Source organism: Coloeus monedula (assembly GCF_965178545.1).
Source record: "Coloeus monedula genome assembly, chromosome: 15".
In the NCBI taxonomy this organism is placed as follows: Eukaryota; Metazoa; Chordata; class Aves; order Passeriformes; family Corvidae; genus Coloeus; species Coloeus monedula.
Window position 1 is genome coordinate 14,759,524 of NC_138795.1, and position 17,946 is coordinate 14,777,469.

The window sequence follows — 17,946 nt, forward strand, 5'->3', positions numbered from 1 at the left end:
ACCTTTCCCTGATATCCAACCTAACCCTGCCCTGGCACAGCTCCAGCCGCTCCCTGGGTCCTGTCACTTGCTGGTTTTCCTCCCTGTCTGAACGTTCCCTGCCCATTTTGTACCCACCTGCTGGGGACAGGACACGTTCCACCCGTGAAAATGCTGGGTGGTGACACAACGAGGGGTTGGGGAACGGTGTGGGGCTGCCCTTATCCCTCCTCTTCCCTTTTTCCCATCCCTTTCCTTCCCTCTTCCCCTTGCTGCGCTTTGTCCTATGTTGCCCTCTCCTTCCTTTTCCTCCTTTCCCTCTTTTCCCCCTTTTCCTTTCTCTTTTCCCTGTCCCCGGTCGCAGTCGGCGTTCCCGTCCCGCTGAAGGTGTGGGTGCCAGGCCCCGTTCCCCGGGCAGCATTCCCGCCTGGAGCGCTCCAGCCCCGCCTGCCGGCCCGCGGGGTCCTCCCCGCCGCCCGGGGGCGCTGCCGCCGCGGCCGCGCCGCTCCAGCCGCCTTCCGGTTCCCGCGGCGCCAGTGCCGGTTCCGGCCCCCGAGGATGGAGGCGCGCGTGGCGCAGTCCGCGGCGAGGCTGGCGCGGCAGGTGCGGGGCCGGGCGGGGCGGGGCGGGACAGCCGGGCACGGTATGGCACGGCACCGCACGGACCGGGACAGCCGCGGCGCTCCGCGGGGCGCAGGTGGCGGGCGAGCCCCGGGAGCACTCCCCCGGTACCGAAGCCCTCGCAGTGCCCGGAGCCGCGGGCGGGTCGCTGGGCCCCGCGAGAGCGGAGGGTCTGTCTGGGAGGGGAGGGCGGAGAGCCGGCAGGGCTGAAGCGCTTCTTGGGCTGCTCGCGTCTCCCCCGGGACTGAGGGCAGAGCTGCAGCGCTGCCTCGTGTCACGCCCCGGGCATGAGGGCGGATCGTGAGAGCGTTCCGCACAAGCTTCCCGGAAAAGTCAGTGGGAACGGGCCCCACACGGCCTGGTGGTACCGCCCCGTTCCTCGTGCTGTGGCTTATTCTGGCCGGGCAGGGGTCACCCGGCGAGGCCATGGGCGGCAGCAGCGCCGGCTCCGGCGGCCCGAGAGGCCAGGGCAGCCTCCTCTGCGGCTGGTACCCTGGCCTTCTCGAACAGGTTTATTGCAGCCATAAAGCGCTTAGGCTTGGGAAAAGATGGTGACAACCCTCTCCCTTTTCGGTGACGATAGTAATAAAAAATAAAACTGCCGGGTCTGTCCTAGTCAGTGACCAGTATTGACAGTAGAGTGCAGAGGCAGCTTCGGGAAAGCTTTGACTCCTCCAGGTTTGCTTCTCATACATTGCCCCAGGAACATTCAGCTGAGAGGTTCTGGACATTTGGCTTTTGGGTTTTTGCCTGCCATACTTGTGTGCTCTCGAGCAACTTTTCAGTGTGCTTTCTGCTCATAACTTAAACGTAGGACAGGCACTGAGATAATAAATCTGGCTGTTGAATCTCTGCAACTCCTTCTTGCCTTTGATTTTCCCTTTCTCCGTTGTTGCTGCTATTAGAGGAAGGACATCTCAGGTATTCTGGCAAGGTGGCTCTTTCTTTGCTGTCACTACTGTTTGGTCATTAGTCCATGAGCAGATTCCAGGCACTGAAAGCAAAGCAGGAGGGACGGTGTTCAGCTCTGACTCCGGGAGGCTGCAGGAGGCCATGCAGAATTACTGAGCCTCAATCTGCCTGTCAGTCCCAGCCACATGCTCACTGTTTCCAGCTGCAGCATGCCCTGGAGCCTGTGGGGAGCCAGCCTGCAGGAAAATAACCCAACAAAAGAGCAAGCAGTGTGTGCTCAGCCAGCTCAGCAGGGCTTGGCAGAGTAGGAGTAGAGATAAAACCGAGCAGGAGGCAAGGAGGGGAAGGAAAAGACATGTTGTTCTGCTCCCTTTGCCATGCTCTCTCAGGCCATTGTCCCTCCTTGATGATTGTTTCTTTTAAGTGTGATGGAGAAGAGCTCTGTCATATTAAAGCCGAGAGACAGAAGCCTGTGCAAGTTCCATGTTACCTACCTACTTAAGTAGGGTTCTTGGAAGACAGTCTTATGTGCTAAGGGAAGGTGTAAGGATGATTTTGGTCCTCTTGGAAAAGCTGTAGTTTTTTTGTATTCACAGGTGAGGGGAAGATTACTAGTACTCAGCTGACCAAAGAGCCCTTGGAAATATCAGCATGGCCTCATGTCACTCCCACAGCTTCTCATGAGGTGGTCATCAGGTATGACCCTTTACTGACAAGTTGTGCTAGATAGTGCAGGTGGAATAAACCAGGGGGTGACACTTCATGACCTGAACAGCAGCTTTTTCCTCCCTTTTCTCAGTCAGAGATGTATTGGCATTGTCTCGCTTCCTCACTTGCATGGTACCATGAGAGAGGAGTTACAAGGCTCATCTGTAATTTTGTAGAGTAGTTTGTTTCTTAGAAAGAATGTAGAATTTATAATATCCTTTGAATAGAATTCACGGATCTTTGCTAGAGAATTAGCTTTTTCACAGGCTGCTGTGATAAGGGGCATTTATGATGTAAGCAGCTAAAGACCTTTTTTCCAGGCAAGCTCAGCAGCATGGTTATGGGAGTGGGGGTCACAGAATCATAACATACCTCAAGTTGGAAGGGACCCATGGATCATCTGGTCCACCTCCCCACTCCTCACAGGACTACCTAAAACTAAACCATATCGTTAAGAGCATATTCCAGATGCTCCTTGAACTCTTGACAGATTTGGTGCCACAACCACTTCCCAGGAGAGCCTGTTTCAGTGCACCAGCACCCTCCCAGTGAAGAACCTTTCTGAACCAATGTGAACTTCCCCTGACGCAGCTTCATTTCGTTTCCCTGTCTCCTGTCACTGGTCACCAGAGAGAGGAGAGTGGTGAGCGATGTTCCCTGAGCAGGGGTGCTCCATTGCCAGTTTGGAGCTGAAAGCTGTACTCAGCTGTGTGGCTCTCCCAGCCCAGCTGTTGGGATCTCAACCCCATCAGTTTTGGAACCCAGTGTAAGCATTGCTGAGTTCAGGCTTTTCTGCTGGGTCATTTTGAATGAAAACTTAATTTCATCTGTATAAGCTGTTGTTGAGCACAAAAAAAGGGAGACTGAAATGACACAAGCGACACTGGAGTCAACAGGCAGCTGGGCCACCATGGTGAAACCTTTTGCTCTCAGTTCACACTTGAGTAGCAACATAAGGACTGCTGCTGGAACTTTCTGAAGAAGAGGAGCACTAAACGGGATAGACAAATGTGACAGTCTGGGGTGACACGTTGGGCTTGGTCACATCTGAAATGAGACCATCCCGAATGCTTCCAGGTGCCAGTGCTGTGAATTTGCTGTTTTGGTGCAGTCGTGGGAAAAAAGTAGATGAAGCTTGCTGAACTGTGGCATTGTTTTAGAGTTCTTTACCTCCTGGCCAAATCCAAGTGATTACAGTGCTAGTTGTCACCCTGCATTTGGGTGGGAAAAGCTGTTTGGGCCAGATGTCTGCCCAGGGGTCCATGATTTCTGGGCACCATGGTTCTGGGTTCTGACCATGCACACGGATAAACCTCTTTCCGTGCGCTCACTTGTAGTGTAGCAGTATGGAAAGAAGCTCCAGTAGGATACTGGTCATCTCACCTCCTGTCAGTCTTCCCATGGGTGGCCAAAGGTGTTTGTGATTATGTAGGAAAATCCAACTCAAATTCCTCTTCTGTAAAGCTTGCCAGTGGTACTGAAGTATCCCAGTGGTTATAGCTTTGGGGGAGTTTTTTAATGCAGGAGGAACACTTGTGAGCTGCTTGTTGTCTTGGACATGCAGGAATTTTAGTTTCAAAAGCAGAACATGATCTTCTGGTTCTGGAGAATGTTTGCCTTTGATGGAGAACTCTCCTTGGGGGCTTGTCCTGAAGCTGGTGACTTCACTAGAGGGGAGATAATACTGTGTGAACACAGAATTTACAGATTATGTGATATTAGGGGTAGAAGATACTTTTGCCCTTATTTTTAAAGCACATTCTAGGCTTGGGGGATTGAGTTACGTATGTCACTGCTCTGATGTTTGTAGCAATAATGGTCACTGAAATTGACAGTGACACAGCTGTGAAAACACAGTGAAATCTCTTGTGCTGGTTTTTAACTTGAAGTACAGAAGACTTTTCAAATGGGTCTATAAATTATGTGAAATGCTACCAGGTCAGGCCAGGAAGAAAAGTTGAAAGTAAACAAATCTATTTGCTGTTGCTTGTATGGGGGAAGGTTTGTGTATGTTTGTAAATGTGGGGAAAAACTCTGATTTTTGTGATACCTGCCTTGGGTTTTGAAAAGAAAAGCTGAAATGGGACTATTTGAAGTGAGTTGCTAATAAGGTACAGCTGTGATGTTCAATGAATTTAGTTATCTAAATGCCAAACCAGAGGATTTGATACAGGTTTCATTATTTTTCTCAAAGTCCTGTTTCTTCACATTTGAACCACAGGAAGCAGCATCATGTTCTCCTGTAGCAGAGGAGACCTTGAGGCTGTAACAGAAGTGTGCCATAAACTGAAGCACAACTGAAGAATGACCTCAAAAGTACTGATTTTTAGCTTGGCCCACAAATAGGCCAATCTTAAGATTGTTTTGCCTCAGACTAGGTTTTTGAGCATGTACAGTTAGTTACAGCAGCATTCCTGGGAGCTGTTGTTCAGGTGGACATACAAGACCAAGAGATTCAATGGCCCAGTTTTTTTCCTAATTAAATAGTCTGATTGTTTCAGGAGCAACAAAGTAAATGAGCCCTTTTTGATAAGGTTTGGTGGCCTACAATAATAGCCTGAGCTGCGTCCTGCTGTGGAAGTGCTGGCAGAGGGGAGCCTGGATGAGGGAGCCGAGGGGGTGGTGAGCCAGGGTGGGCAGTGCTCACTGCCTCCCTCCATAGCAGCACCAAGTCCCTCAAACCATCAGTAGCCCCAGGATTCTGTGTCAGAGCCAGCTGTGTGGCTCAGAGCACAAAGCCTGTTATGGGGGAGGACAAGAGATGGACGACAGAAATGAAAGTTCAGCTATTTGGTTTCTTTAGGGCGTGAAGTGAGGAAGATTCCTGCTTCTTACAGCAGCTTCCAACCGTTTTGCTGCTGACGCATTTGTCTGAATTGGGGCTGTGAAGTCTGGAGGGCCGTGGGGAAGTCTGTTTGGAACATAGAGGCCCTCCTGAAATTCCCAAGTGCTCCTGAATGTGTTGTGTCAGTTTTAAGGGAGAAGTCATACATTTCCTTCCTGGGCAGGGCAGGAAAGGTTGTGTGGCCAGGTGAGTTCACCCTGCAGAAACGCCCCTGTGAAGCAGCACACTGTATTTCTGGTATTCCTGTCTCTAGGTGGGGTTTGAGCTTGCTGGGGTTGTGTGAGTGATTGTGGTTTCCTCCTCTGAAAGAGAAACTGTGGCCTGTGAGATAGTGAAACAGGCTTTAAGAAATTTTGAGTCAAATCATTTGAGATCTTCATTAGATTAAAAAAGCTGGAGAAAGTGCTTATTTGGGGAATATCTTTTAATAGCATGACCTGTTGTCTTTCTTGTACTTCTATCTTAGTGACTTTATTTTCTCACTGCCTTTTTAAAAGAATGTTTCAGAATCCCTGTTTTCCACACAAGTAGAAACAACCTTTAAATGTGAATTGTTTGGAATTATTCAACTTACATGTCACTGCTGTTACCTTTACAAGGCAAACTAGCACTCTGCCCAAGATCTTGCAGCTCCTCACTTCCTGTCCCCTCACCAGGAATTACTGTGTGACAACTCAATTTGCTTTTCAGGAAAACGAGATCAAGTTGTTAACTGCAGAAATTGAGCGTCTGAAGAACTTTGGGTGCTTGGGAGTCTCCCCGAGTCTGGAAGGGTTGCGAGACGAAAACGCAAAACTCAAGTACCGGTTAAACTTCCTTAAGAAGGTAAAGGAATAAAAAATTATTGTTGTACAATGTGGTTTTTGTTCTCATTAGGACAAGCTAAATAAATGGTGTGAGTTTGTTACAGCTACTGATGTGTGACAGCATGCTCACTCTGCATTCTGACACCTTTATCGGTGGCACACCAGATATTTCTTGTTTCCTTAAACAGAAACCTACTTTAGGGAAAATGTTAGTAGGTCAATAAGCCCACATGGTCATGTCTTGGGCAGTCTTGCACCAGCTGGCCCAGCTGAGGTCTGTGCCAGGCTCAGCCACACAGGTGTGAGAAGTAATGCAGCCCTGCGGTCAGAGGAAGGTTTGTGCTGGGAGGTTCAGCAGGAGAATCATGTGATTTTTATGTTATATATGCTGCTCCTGTGCCTGGAGGTGTCAGCCAAATCTGTCAGCTGTGCTTTGCCAGGCAGCCAAGGAGAAAAGTGGGATGTAACAGCTCCTCAGATGTTGTGAATTTAGCCTTCTGGATTTTGGTGGTTTTCTTTTTCAGAGCCTTCAAGAGGAAAGAAGTAAATCAACCAAAAGCATGATTAATATCAACAGCTGTCTCCAGGAGATCTTTGGAGCTGCCATTCAGGCTGCCTACCCAGACTTAGAAAACCCTCCTCTGGTGGTGACACCAAGTCAGCAGCCCAAATTTGGGGACTACCAGTGTAACAGTGCCATGGGCATATCACAGGTAAATGATGTAAACAATCTCAACAAAGAAGCAAAAATGGGGATGTTGTCTGTTGGAAACTAAAGGATAGGCAGCACAGTGAGAGTTGCAATATTGGACTTGTTCTGGGCTTGCTGCAGGTGCCTGGGTTGAGAATTGAGTGAGTATTTAATGGCATTTTAAGGGAAGCATGGGCCTTTACAGAGCTGGCCTTTAAACCTCTGTTCAGATGCCTGGTATGAGAGAGTTAATGTGTGCAACACAGAAAAACTGCTCGGTTCGTGGGATCTAAATCAAATCAGGATTTAAGTACTGCATCGATTTACTAATGATGTGCAATTAACTACCAATTAGTGAGTTGTATGTTTGGAACTGAAAACAGCAAAACAATAAATCACAATTCTGGAGAATTTCAAAATGTTGAGAAACACCTGCATACCTCTAACTACTCTTCTCTAGTGCCAGGAAAGTGTAATATCCCCACACTCGTTTGTGTGCACATACCCCCTTCTCACAGGGCAGCTGACAAACGGGCATCTCCAGCTTCCCCTCCTGGTTCACACCTCCCGTTGCTGTGGGTGCTGTGGTTTCCTCCTGCTCACAAACACATATGGTGGAGCAAAGGGGCCCAGGTGCTGCCCTGTTGGGTTTGGATCCCTGTGTCTTACATCCCAAACTGCCCTCCCTGAGCTCCAGCCAGAAGAAAATGCACATTGTCAGGCTAGAGCGTGCTTGGGAAGCGCCTTCTCAGAGCCCAGCCAGGTGTGGATTGCTGCTCAGGCACTACCCTTTGTACCCCTCTGGCTCAGTCATTTGTTTAACATCTCTTGTTAATTCCGTGGATACAAGGATTTCGACCAAAGAGGACCCAGACAGGATCAGAGACACTTCAGCAGTTGCTCAGCCTGCTCAGTGGGCTGAGATTGTGCTGAAGTAAAACCAGGAGGTGTGGGAGAAAGAAGGTAGTGGGTTCTAGCTTAGGTGCTGAAATGCATAAACTTGCAATGCACTGATGCCCTTGGGTGACTAGGTAGACTTTGTAATTATAGATCTTTTATTTGGCAATCTCAACAGAAGCAACTCCTTTTTTTTTTGTGTCCTGTTGTCATTTCACCTTTATTAACCCATTAGACTGGCAGTTTTGACACTGAGCTTGCACTGCCATGCATGGAACTCTGCTGTCCCAGGTTGTCCCGGTCCAATGAGCGTGACTCGGGCAGCATGGGTACGATACGTGCCAGCCAGCAGGCTCTGGGCTGCAGTGCCAGGCGGAAACAGCCCTCACAGATCCTGTGTCTCCCCTCGGTCTCATTAGCATACTGTGACTGCGCTGCCACCCTGGGTGACTGCACTGACACGGGATTCAGGGCGCTGCCACTTCTCTGACCGCCGCGTTACCCCAATTAAGTCGCGGTTGGGATTCTCGAGTAGTGCAGGCTTCCCTGTGTCAACGTGATTCACATAACTCGGTGTCTGAACGGTTCTCTTCCAGCCAGGGTGTCGAGTTCCAGGTTGTCAGCAGTGGTGGTGAATAAGGGTTCCTAGGGCTGGGCTTGGCTGTGGAGTTTGTTCCCTGGGCAGGCAGGCTGTGCACTGGGCTGGAGCTTGGCCGTGCTCACACAGGCAGTGTGTCAGCACGGCGGAGCCAGGGGATGAGAGCAGCAGCTTGGGGACTTTCTTTCAGCCTGTTTTAGGGGCTTGGCTGTGGTGCAGGTCTTCCCAGGGTGTCCCGTGGGCAGAGCTGCAACACGGGTCAGGGTCACTGGGACTGCCATCAGAGTGGGAAGTGCCCTGCCTGGGGCAGCACTGGTACGTGCCAGGCAGCAGCCTCTCACTGCAGCGCGCTGAGGTGGAAAGGACCCTCACAAATGCCTATTGTTTTCCTCGGAGCTCATTAGCATATTAATGCCTGGGGTTTCAGCCAGGAGCCTTGCTTGCTCCTTAGAGTAATAGGAGTGTGGTAACTGTTTCTGGAATGGTTCAGATAACACGTCTGTAGTCTGGTGTAACATGCCCATAATCTGGGTCTGCATTTATTTTCCTGTAGTGTACACTTTGAGTAGCATTAAAGGCTACTGAGGTTTGCTTCTCTTGCTGTTTTTAAGCCTTTACCATCTCGTTAAGGATCCTGTGTACGACAGGTTAAACAGAAAGCTGAAACTTTAGTAGAAATACATTTTACAGCAAACTGCAAGTTAGCAAACACCAGCAGTAGTGTAAATTCTGAGTTGACAAAGAGGTACATGATCTTTGTGGCCTCAGTGGGATTGTTTTCAAACACATCACAATAATACCGGAAAATCATGTGCTCAGAAACAAATACTTGTGGGTAATTTTACAGAATGTGAATGTCATGTTTTGCAAGGGGTGGGTTGAGCTAGCTCACAGAATCCTCCTAAAGGACGTTTTTGTAAGGCTTACAAAAAGCTACGTGAGAATATGCCTTGGGAATGGACAGGGAAGTTGTGTAGTTGCACTAGGTGATCTTCAAAGGTCTGTTCCAACCCAAACCACTCTGATGCTATCATCGTGTGTAAACTTGTGTCCTGTTCTTTGAGTTCCTCACAGTGGGCCATTCATGTCTCTAGGGAAAAGGAGAGCTACTTCAGCAGCAGTTTTTCTGATGCTCTTTGAAGAAAATTGGGTAGTGCTGGGATTATCTTTGTTTGCTTGGGTTGTTGGATTTTATTTATTTATTCACTTACTAATCTGTTCACTTATTTATTTATTAAGCTCGAGACTAAGACAGGACTGAAGGCAGTTTGCTTTGCTTGTGTTTAATCATAAATAAACAGACCTGCTCTGAAACCACTCAGCATCTGCTGGAGGCACAGCTCAGAACTTCAAATGTGAACGTGGTAGAGCTGAGGACATCCATGTGTGATGTGCAGCAGTGAAGGACTGTGTTGATTTTTAAAGGGTTTGTCCCTCTCACTAGCTTAGAAAAGTACAAATTTGCCAAACCACTTAACAGGCTTTGAAAAATAGCCTGGGAGATTTTCTTTTGACATAGGGACTGCTCTGAGTGGAAGGAGGTGAACGTGTTGGGTCTAGTCAGGCTTGTGCTGTGGAGAACTGATCTAATCTATGAAATTTGCTAGACATGTTTCTCTTTGTGTGTGTCTCTGTATTATGAAGCTGAAGGACCATGGGGATCTTTCAGTGCCTCAGTACCTGTGCTCTCTGTTTTGCTGTTCAGAATGTTTCAGAGGATTGAATTTTACTTGATCTTGTTGTTTTCCAGATACTGCTCAAAACCAGGGAACAGAAGGTTAGCCCACGAGAAATCGCGGAGAAAATAGCAAAAAATATTCCTGCCAATGAATGCATTGAGAAGGTTGAAATTGCTGGTCCTGGTGAGATAGTTTCATTTTACACACTATATTTTAAAGCAAAAAGGGCAATTTTATAGTAAGAGAGATGCTGAGTTGAGTTCTGCTGTTTTGTGATTTAAAACTGCACTTACAGGGTCAATTAGCTTCTTCTGTCTTGGTGAGCTTTGTAGCACTCAGACTTGTGCAGCAGCAGCAAATCTACTTTTATATTAGAATTGGCAGGTATGATCCTGAGCCCTTAAATTAGCAATTTTTCCACTGATCCTTAAGGGACCAGCTTTTCCTCTTTCAATATTGGTGATGGGAATCAAGCCACAGTCATGAAATCACAGCAAAAATCAACAGCCCTTCTCACTGTTGCTTGCATGGCAAGACCGTGTCATCTCACAACTGAGAGGCTGGAGTAGCATGGAGGCTATTAATTGCTGCACCTGTTTTGTCCCTGTGACCCAGGGAAAAGTACAAGGACTTACATTACTTAGGGCTTCAGCATAAACACAAAAATCCCATGGCACAGCCCTTCTAGGGCTAGGGCTTGTTCATTGGCTCTGTGAAGCAGGAGAAGTAAGACAGTGTCATACCATGAGCACGAATTATCCTGCATGAAACTATATGTTTTAGGATATTAATTTTTTAAGAAAGATAAAGCAGGATTTGATTTTGTGTTCTGGAAACCAAATTATTTATTTTCTCATAAAAAATTGTTTCTATAAATCCACTGTTGAGTGACAGTGTACAAAAAGGAATTATGTCAATGGTGTAGCTTGCAGCATCTGACTGCTGCAGTAAAGGCTGTAGTGGTGTGAACAGACTCTTCTAAACTGGGAACAGAAATTGTCTTCTAGTGACAGTTTTGTTGTCCTGTGACTGAAAAATGTTCTGTCAAGCTGACTTCACATGCTCTTGTGCTTGATGCTTGAAAACAGAAATCCAGGGGGGAAAGAAGCAAAAAATGGTTTGAGATGCTTCTGCAGCCCCAGCACTCATTGCTGGTTTTTTCCTGCAAAGGTTTTATCAATGTCCACTTGAGAAAGGATTTTGTGTCGAAGCAGCTGAGCAGTTTATTGATCAGTGGAGTTCAACCACCAGCTATTGGCAAAAGGAAAAAGGTACATCAGTAAGCACTCAGCCATCCTGCCACAGGGGAAATGTTTGGGACTGCAGGTAGCTTTGAAATTCCCCCCTGAAGTGATGTGCTGAGCAGATGTCCATGCCAGCAGGTTGTTAGAGCAGACGATGTGGGATGTGGCTTAGGAACTGGGGACCATGGGGCAGGGCACCTGTACTTGGTGTGGTCTCTGGTGGGTGAGGGATTTGGTGAGGGCTCCCTGGGGGTGGGTGTTGTGCCCAAGTCAGTCTGGGAGTGATCTCTGACCCTCAGCTGGGCTGCCGCAAATCCCAGGCTGAAGCCTCTGATCTTCCCTGCTGAGGGTCAGCAGAGGTGATCCTCATTCCCCCTGCTCCCCCTAAGAAAACCCAGATCAAACACACGAGGTGTGGTAATGGCCTTTTATTCATGTGTTCCTTTGGTGCCATGTCCAAGGTGGTGGTGGATTTTTCCTCCCCCAACATTGCAAAGGAGATGCACGTTGGCCACCTGCGCTCTACCATCATCGGGGAGAGCATGTGCCGGCTCTTCGAGTTCGCAGGTTATGATGTTCTGAGGTGAGACTCAGTGGCTGGGTGTGATGGACTTGTGGGCTGTTTGTGCAGTCCCTGTGTCTCTGTTCTGGTCTATAGTGGACTTGGTTTATAAGCACATAGCAAATAACCCTTTATAGGTAGTAGATAACTAAGCTGAGCAAGTGTAGCAGGGTTAGGAATCAAGGTGGGCAGCAGCTTCAGTGCAGTGAAATTGGGGGAGCTTGCCTGGCCTGGGTTTCTGGTATTATATGTGGTTTTTTTAGAATATATATTTTTAAAATATGTGTATCTTAAAGCATATGTTTAAGAGATGATGATTATTGTCCTCTTCAATTGCTCCAAGGTTGAACCATTTAGGAGATTGGGGCACCCAGTTTGGAATGCTCATTGCTCACCTCCAGGACAAATTTCCGGATTACTTAACTGTTTCTCCTCCCATTGGGGACCTCCAAGCTTTTTACAAGGTATGTGTAGCAGATAAGTGTAATGTTTATGTCAGCATCTGAAAAGCAGGTTGAGGAGCTTTACAAATTGGAACCTAGTTTTGGAGAAATGAAAGAATCAAATCACTGTTAGTAGATTATTGCAATAACCAGCCACAGGGTGATGGATTGTGATATCTGGTATTGAACTGTCTGTATGGGGCATGGTCAAAGGGCTGTGTAAGCATGCAGCCTTCCTGTTTTGAGATGAGCATGCTTGGAGAACCTGTTAGGAGTGGTGGTTTGTTTCAGGGGAGAAAGCAGTGCTTGTCCATGTGTTTCCCTGTAGGAATCCAAGCGGAGGTTTGACACAGAGGAGGAATTTAAGAAGCGAGCCTACCAATGTGTGGTGCTGCTGCAGAGCAAAAACCCTGACTTCATTAAAGCCTGGAATCTTATCTGTGACGTGTCACGCAGAGGTGACTTGGCCACATCTGGAATCATGTCTCAGCTATAGAACAGTGTGGCTTTCCTCGCTTTATGCTGAGCACACCCTTCTGTTTTCTCTTGAAAATCACTGCCATACTGCTAAGAGAAGCTGAAAGCAAAAAGCCAGTACAACCAAAGTACTGGGCTGTCTTAAGTGCGGACTTTTCAGCTGAATCTTTTGTCTCTTGAGTCCTAGTCTGACAGCTTGACCAAGAGATGGATAATGCCTTTTGGGCCTTGCTGTACCCACTGGTAAACATTTGCCATTGGTTTCCACTGTGTGCCTTTAATGTAAGTATTTTGTTCTGTTTCCCTCAAGAATTCCAGAAAATCTACAACTGTTTGGACGTCACAATCATAGAGAGAGGAGAATCCTTCTACCATGAGATGATGAAAGACATTGTGAAAGAATTCGAAGATAAAGGTGAGGCTTTTGGTCTCAGGTCAGTTGTTCTGCAGCTGTGAGGATGAGCATGGTAACCTCAATCCTATTCAGCAAGGCTTAGGGCTGATGCTTTTCAAGTTGCATGTTCCCCACCTTTGCTTTTTTTCTCAGCTGCCTTTCCTAAGTGGATCTTTCGTGGCTTTTCCTTATTCCAGAAAGCCTGAATCTTTCTTGCTGACATCAAAAGCAGTTTGTCTGTGATATCTGTAGGCAATAACACAGAGTACTACTAGAATTATTGTATCCTGAGTAAATAGTCAAGGAGCAATATATGACAGACTTCCCAGTCTTAGTGTTGTGACTGTGTGAGAACTTTGTCTGAGAAATCTCTGTGAAGACAGTGGGATTTTTGGATCATGTTGACTTTGAAACCAGCAAGAAGCCAACTGCAGCATAAAAAGTCTCTGGTTTTCTTTGTTCCTGTCCAGATTTGGCAGTTCTTGAGTCTCACCATCTGAAGTGTCTGACTGTCTCACCTCAGAAAGACTCCTTGCAGAGTCCTCATTTTATCTCCATAGAGTTTCTGTTGCCTTTAATGCCATATTTTGCGGTGGGCTTGTGGCTGTACAGGTAGATCTGGATGCCAGTGATGGGAGTTTTTGAATTAGGTCTTTTCTGGTAAGGCCACATTTGTGCAGATCTGCTTCCTTGTGTGTAGTTCCAGAAGCGCTGTACAGAATGGGACTTGGTTGGTTCACAAGGGAGTTCTCATATAGGTTTTTTCATATTTTTGATTATGTGAATGTATGGCCTGTTCTTCCTGATAGCAGCAGGGAAGGGAAGTGTTGCTGCTGGCCCAGAAACCTCCTTATTGTGATCCAACACAGAATGTTTTTCATTGCTTTTGTAGGATTTGTCCAGGTTGATGATGGCCGGAAGGTCGTGTTCGTCCCGGGTTTCCCTGTCCCGCTGACTATCATGAAATCTGACGGAGGTTACACGTATGACACATCAGACCTGGCTGCTCTGAAGCACAGGCTGTGTGAAGAGAAGGGTGATATCCTTATCTACGTTGTTGATAGTGGCCAGGTGAGTACACCACCCTCTGCTGTAACTGTTGGTGCAGGTCATCACAAACTGTGTGAAATGATGGATGCAGCAGTAGCACAGGTAGGAAACCACAGGGTCTTCAGTGTGACTGGCACATTTACTTCTTATCTGAGCAGTGATGGGAATTAGCCAGTTGCTGCTTCTGTAAAGCTGGAAAACTCTTGGAAAGGTTGAACTTTCTGAAGTGTAATTTGTCGTGGAGCTGGAAACATTTTAATTTTTATTGTGAGAGCATCGTTGTGAATAGAATAAACTAGGAAGAAACTGCACCTGGAGGAGTGGGTTGAGAACCAGTTGTTGGTGTTTATTCCTTGCAGTCTGTGCATTTCCAAACAGTGTTTGCAGCTGGACAGATGATTGGCTGGTATGATCCCAAAGTCACCAGAGTGGCCCATGCTGCCTTTGGAGTGGTGCTGGGAGAAGACAAGTAAGTGTCTGGGTGTAGTTTTTCCTCTATATGTGCCTTGGAGAGAAAGTCTGATTGAATGCAGGACATTTGCTCTCATTTGTTGACAAGTACATACATGGCACACCAAAAAAAATATCAAAAGAAAGCACTGCATCCTGTGCTGTTACCTGTAACTGATTCATTTTATTCAATGTCATTGTCCTTGACCCACACAGTCACTGGTGCACATTATCTCTCAGGCCTGGCTTCTGCTGCCTGACATTTGGGCTGGTGGAAGCTAATGTGGTACTGGGAGATGGCAGTGGTAAAGGCCATGATTTCCATTATTTTCTACCTGCTTCACAGTAGATGAAACAAAAATTGGGAAAAGTCTGGCACTGGTATTGTGTCCTGCTTAATATCTGGAACTGGACAGTTCTGACTGTTGAATCCTTCCTGGCTGTTCCTGCTGACCACACTGTGGGTGTTCTCTCAGTTTTGTAGCTGTCTGTGTGATTGCAATTTCTTCAATACAGAGGGCTTTGCCATGTGCTTTTTTCCTAAGCTTACTGGGCACTAGGCAGAGGGTGGGAGTGTTTTGCCTCTTAGGCAGGTGGTCATTTTGGCTGTGTGTTTTCAGGAAGAAGTTCAAAACTCGTTCAGGGGACACAGTGCGTCTCATAGACCTGCTGGAGGAAGGGCTGAAACGAGCCATGGACAAGCTGAAAGACAAGGAACGGGACAAGGTAGTTGTGAGAAATTGCTTGTCTTTGCTGAGGACTTCCCAGGTGTGTTCACAGACTTACAGTCTCTGCATTGCCTAGTGAGATTTCTGTCTGTCTTGCTTCCTGATGGCCTGCAGAGAACTGGACAGTGTGGGACATGTAACAGAAGGACCAAACTCTGTCCAAGCACAGTGTGAGGCCATGGAATTGGGAAATGCAGTGTAAGGTGAAAGTGAAAAGTCCCTTTTTAAACAGGAACACAAGGAAGCACAGGAAAAAAAAATCACCTTGAAAATCTCCAAAGTGCTCATAGGAGTCAGGCACAAAGTGCTTTGCCCAGCTGCCACTGTTCAGCAGAGAGGGGTTTGCAAATGTTTGGACTGTCCAAAATGCTCTGTAAGGGTAGGAGGACTGGACATTTGTTGCGTGTACATGCAGTTTGTAAGAAGCAGGAGCACAGCACATCACACCTGGCAAGTTGTGGGGCACAGAGGTCCTGTGGGCTGTCAGAAGAGGGAGTCAGCCCTAACCTGAGCAGGGCTGTGGTGCCAGTGGATTGCAGGAGAAGCGAGGGGTGGGTGTGGGGTTGTCTGGTGCCCTGAAGCAGAGAGGTGTGTGTGAACTGAGCACCAGGTGGGTAAATCCCCTCAGCAGCCTGGCCTGTCCTCCTGAGCCCTGCTGAGAGACCAGGGCTGTGTGTTGTGCTTTGTTCTTGCTCCTGACCGCTGCCTGTCTGGAAATTGCACCAGGTGCTGACACCAGAAGAGCTGAAAGCTGCCCAGACGTCGGTGGCTTTTGGATGCATTAAATATGCAGATCTGTCCCACAACAGACTGAACGATTACGTGTTCTCCTTCGACAAGATGCTGGATGACCGAGGGAACACCGCTGCCTATTTGCTCTATGCCTTCACACGGATCAGGTGTGTGGGGTGCAGGGAGCTGCTGGACTTGGTGCTGGTGCTCTCTGCATCTGTGTCACAAAGGGACCTGTGGGCAAAGGGGTGACACTCAAATCTGTGCAGGTGGGGGTGTTTGGTAAGAGAAGCCAGCTACACTGGTATGCACCACAGACAAGATTTTATTTGTCATTGCACACAATGTGTCCAGTGCCACCTGAAATGGCTCCTCTGTGTGACACACAGCCTGGGAGGGGAACTGTGGGAGTTTCTGGTAATCAGAGGATTTAGGTGGTTAGAAGAGGGTGCCATCTGTGTTCCAGCTGCTGCTCAGCTCAGGTATTGCCACACCCCACAGTTTTTCTGGCACCCTGAGCCCTGGTTTGCTTGGCAGCATCATCTGTCCTTGATGATGCAGGTGCCCAGAGCCCATCCCTCCTTGTTTCTCTGCAGTGCCCTGCTGCATCTCCCTGAGGGCATCCCCAGGGCTGACTGTTCTCTTTGGCCTGGTCAACCAGGACTGGGCAAGGGAGACCAGGCTGGCCCTGGACAGGCTGGGCAGTGGGACCCTCACAAGCAGACTCTGTTTTGGACCATTCCAGGGCTATTGCTCGCCTGGCCAATATCGATGAGCAGATGCTGCGGAAGGCAGCCAGGGAGGAGGTGCTTATCCTTGATCATGAGAAGGAGTGGAAACTGGGCAAGTGCATCCTGAGGTTTCCTGAGATCCTGCAGAAGATCCTGGAGGACTTGTTATTGCACACACTCTGTGACTACCTGTATGAGCTGGCCACCACCTTCACTGAGTTCTACGACAGCTGCTACTGTGTTGAGAAGGACAGGCAGACCGGTGAGTGTTGGCCATGGGATGCTGAGTGTGCCTGTGTCACAGCCTGTGGTGCAGGCACTCTCCGGGGTGTTGGAAGGGCTGTTGTCATTTTACTGTGTCCATGTGAGAGGATTGACAGAAACTGGCAGAGCCCATGTTGTCACTGAGCTGCAAGATTGAGTAGAGTTGGGAGCAGCCAGGCACCTAGAAACAGGAGGGCTGGTCAGTCTGCCTAGCTTGGGGAGAGCAGGAAGGGTTCCATGTGCCAGTCCAGGGCCAGGCTGTGGCTGGAGGGGCCTCCCCTGTGGAAGGTACTGTTTTTCTGAGCAGCTACTCCAGCTCCTCTGTCTGTGTTTTCCAGGCCAGATTGTGAAGGTGAACATGTGGAGGCTGCTGCTGTGCGAAGCCACTGCCACCGTGATGGCCAAAGGATTCGACATCCTGGGGATTAAGCCTGTGCAGAGGATGTAGCAGTTCCCTGTGGAATGACAATAAAGGGACTAAACAACTGGAGTTGTCTCTCTCTGTTGGAGTGGGGTTGTGGTAAGGGAATATAAAGAATAGAGGGGGAGGAAGGAGTGCAAAGGAGAGAAGGAGTGTGGCTTCAGCAGGTGCAGGTGCAGAGGCAGATGAGTGGCTGTGCGCACAGCTCAGAGCAATTCTCGGTGCAGGAGCCAAAGCCCATGAACTCAGAACACCCGAGGGTACCTGCAGGAAACCCTCTAGCCATGGTAACAGCCACCCACACTCCCAGAGCCAACCATACTCTGATCCATACTCCCTCCATCCACTCTACCTTATGTGCCAGGTATGAGCAGGTCACCCAGCCTTTGATGTCATCTCTGATGGTACGGGGAGGCAGGCAGCAGTTTTACCTGGAGGAGCAGGAAGCCCAGGGGAGGAGCAGATCAGTTAAACGACATTCCCTCTGAGGAAAACACAAGGGAAATGCCTTTCCCCTGAGCAGCAATGTCTGAATCCCTGCGGAGTTGGCAAACCTCTTTGTGCAGTGCCTATCAATCTTGGGCAACTACAAGGAGCCACAGCTCCTGCCTTTGCCTTGGGGTTTGTTGGAGGCTCTGAGCCTCCTAAAAAATCTTCCAGAGTCCTAAGGCAGCACAGAAATGCAGCTGTGCTACCACTGGAGAGGAGGTGTTG

At 48.3% G+C, this 17,946-nt stretch overlaps 1 protein-coding gene across 1 annotated transcript; it reads left to right on the top strand.

Moving 5' to 3' along the window:
* Positions 1–502: 502 nt before the first annotated feature.
* On the top strand, positions 503–17,289 carry RARS1 (arginyl-tRNA synthetase 1). The gene is made up of 15 exons (XM_082291269.1): positions 503–582; positions 5,756–5,890; positions 6,396–6,584; positions 9,808–9,919; positions 10,907–11,007; positions 11,442–11,563; positions 11,886–12,006; positions 12,314–12,443; positions 12,773–12,877; positions 13,749–13,927; positions 14,266–14,375; positions 14,977–15,082; positions 15,811–15,983; positions 16,562–16,809; positions 17,150–17,289. The coding sequence occupies exons 1-15, from the start codon at positions 538–540 to the stop codon at positions 17,257–17,259; spliced, it is 1,986 nt and encodes a 661-aa protein (XP_082147395.1). The 5' UTR covers positions 503–537; the 3' UTR covers positions 17,260–17,289.
* Positions 17,290–17,946: the final 657 nt, after the last annotated feature.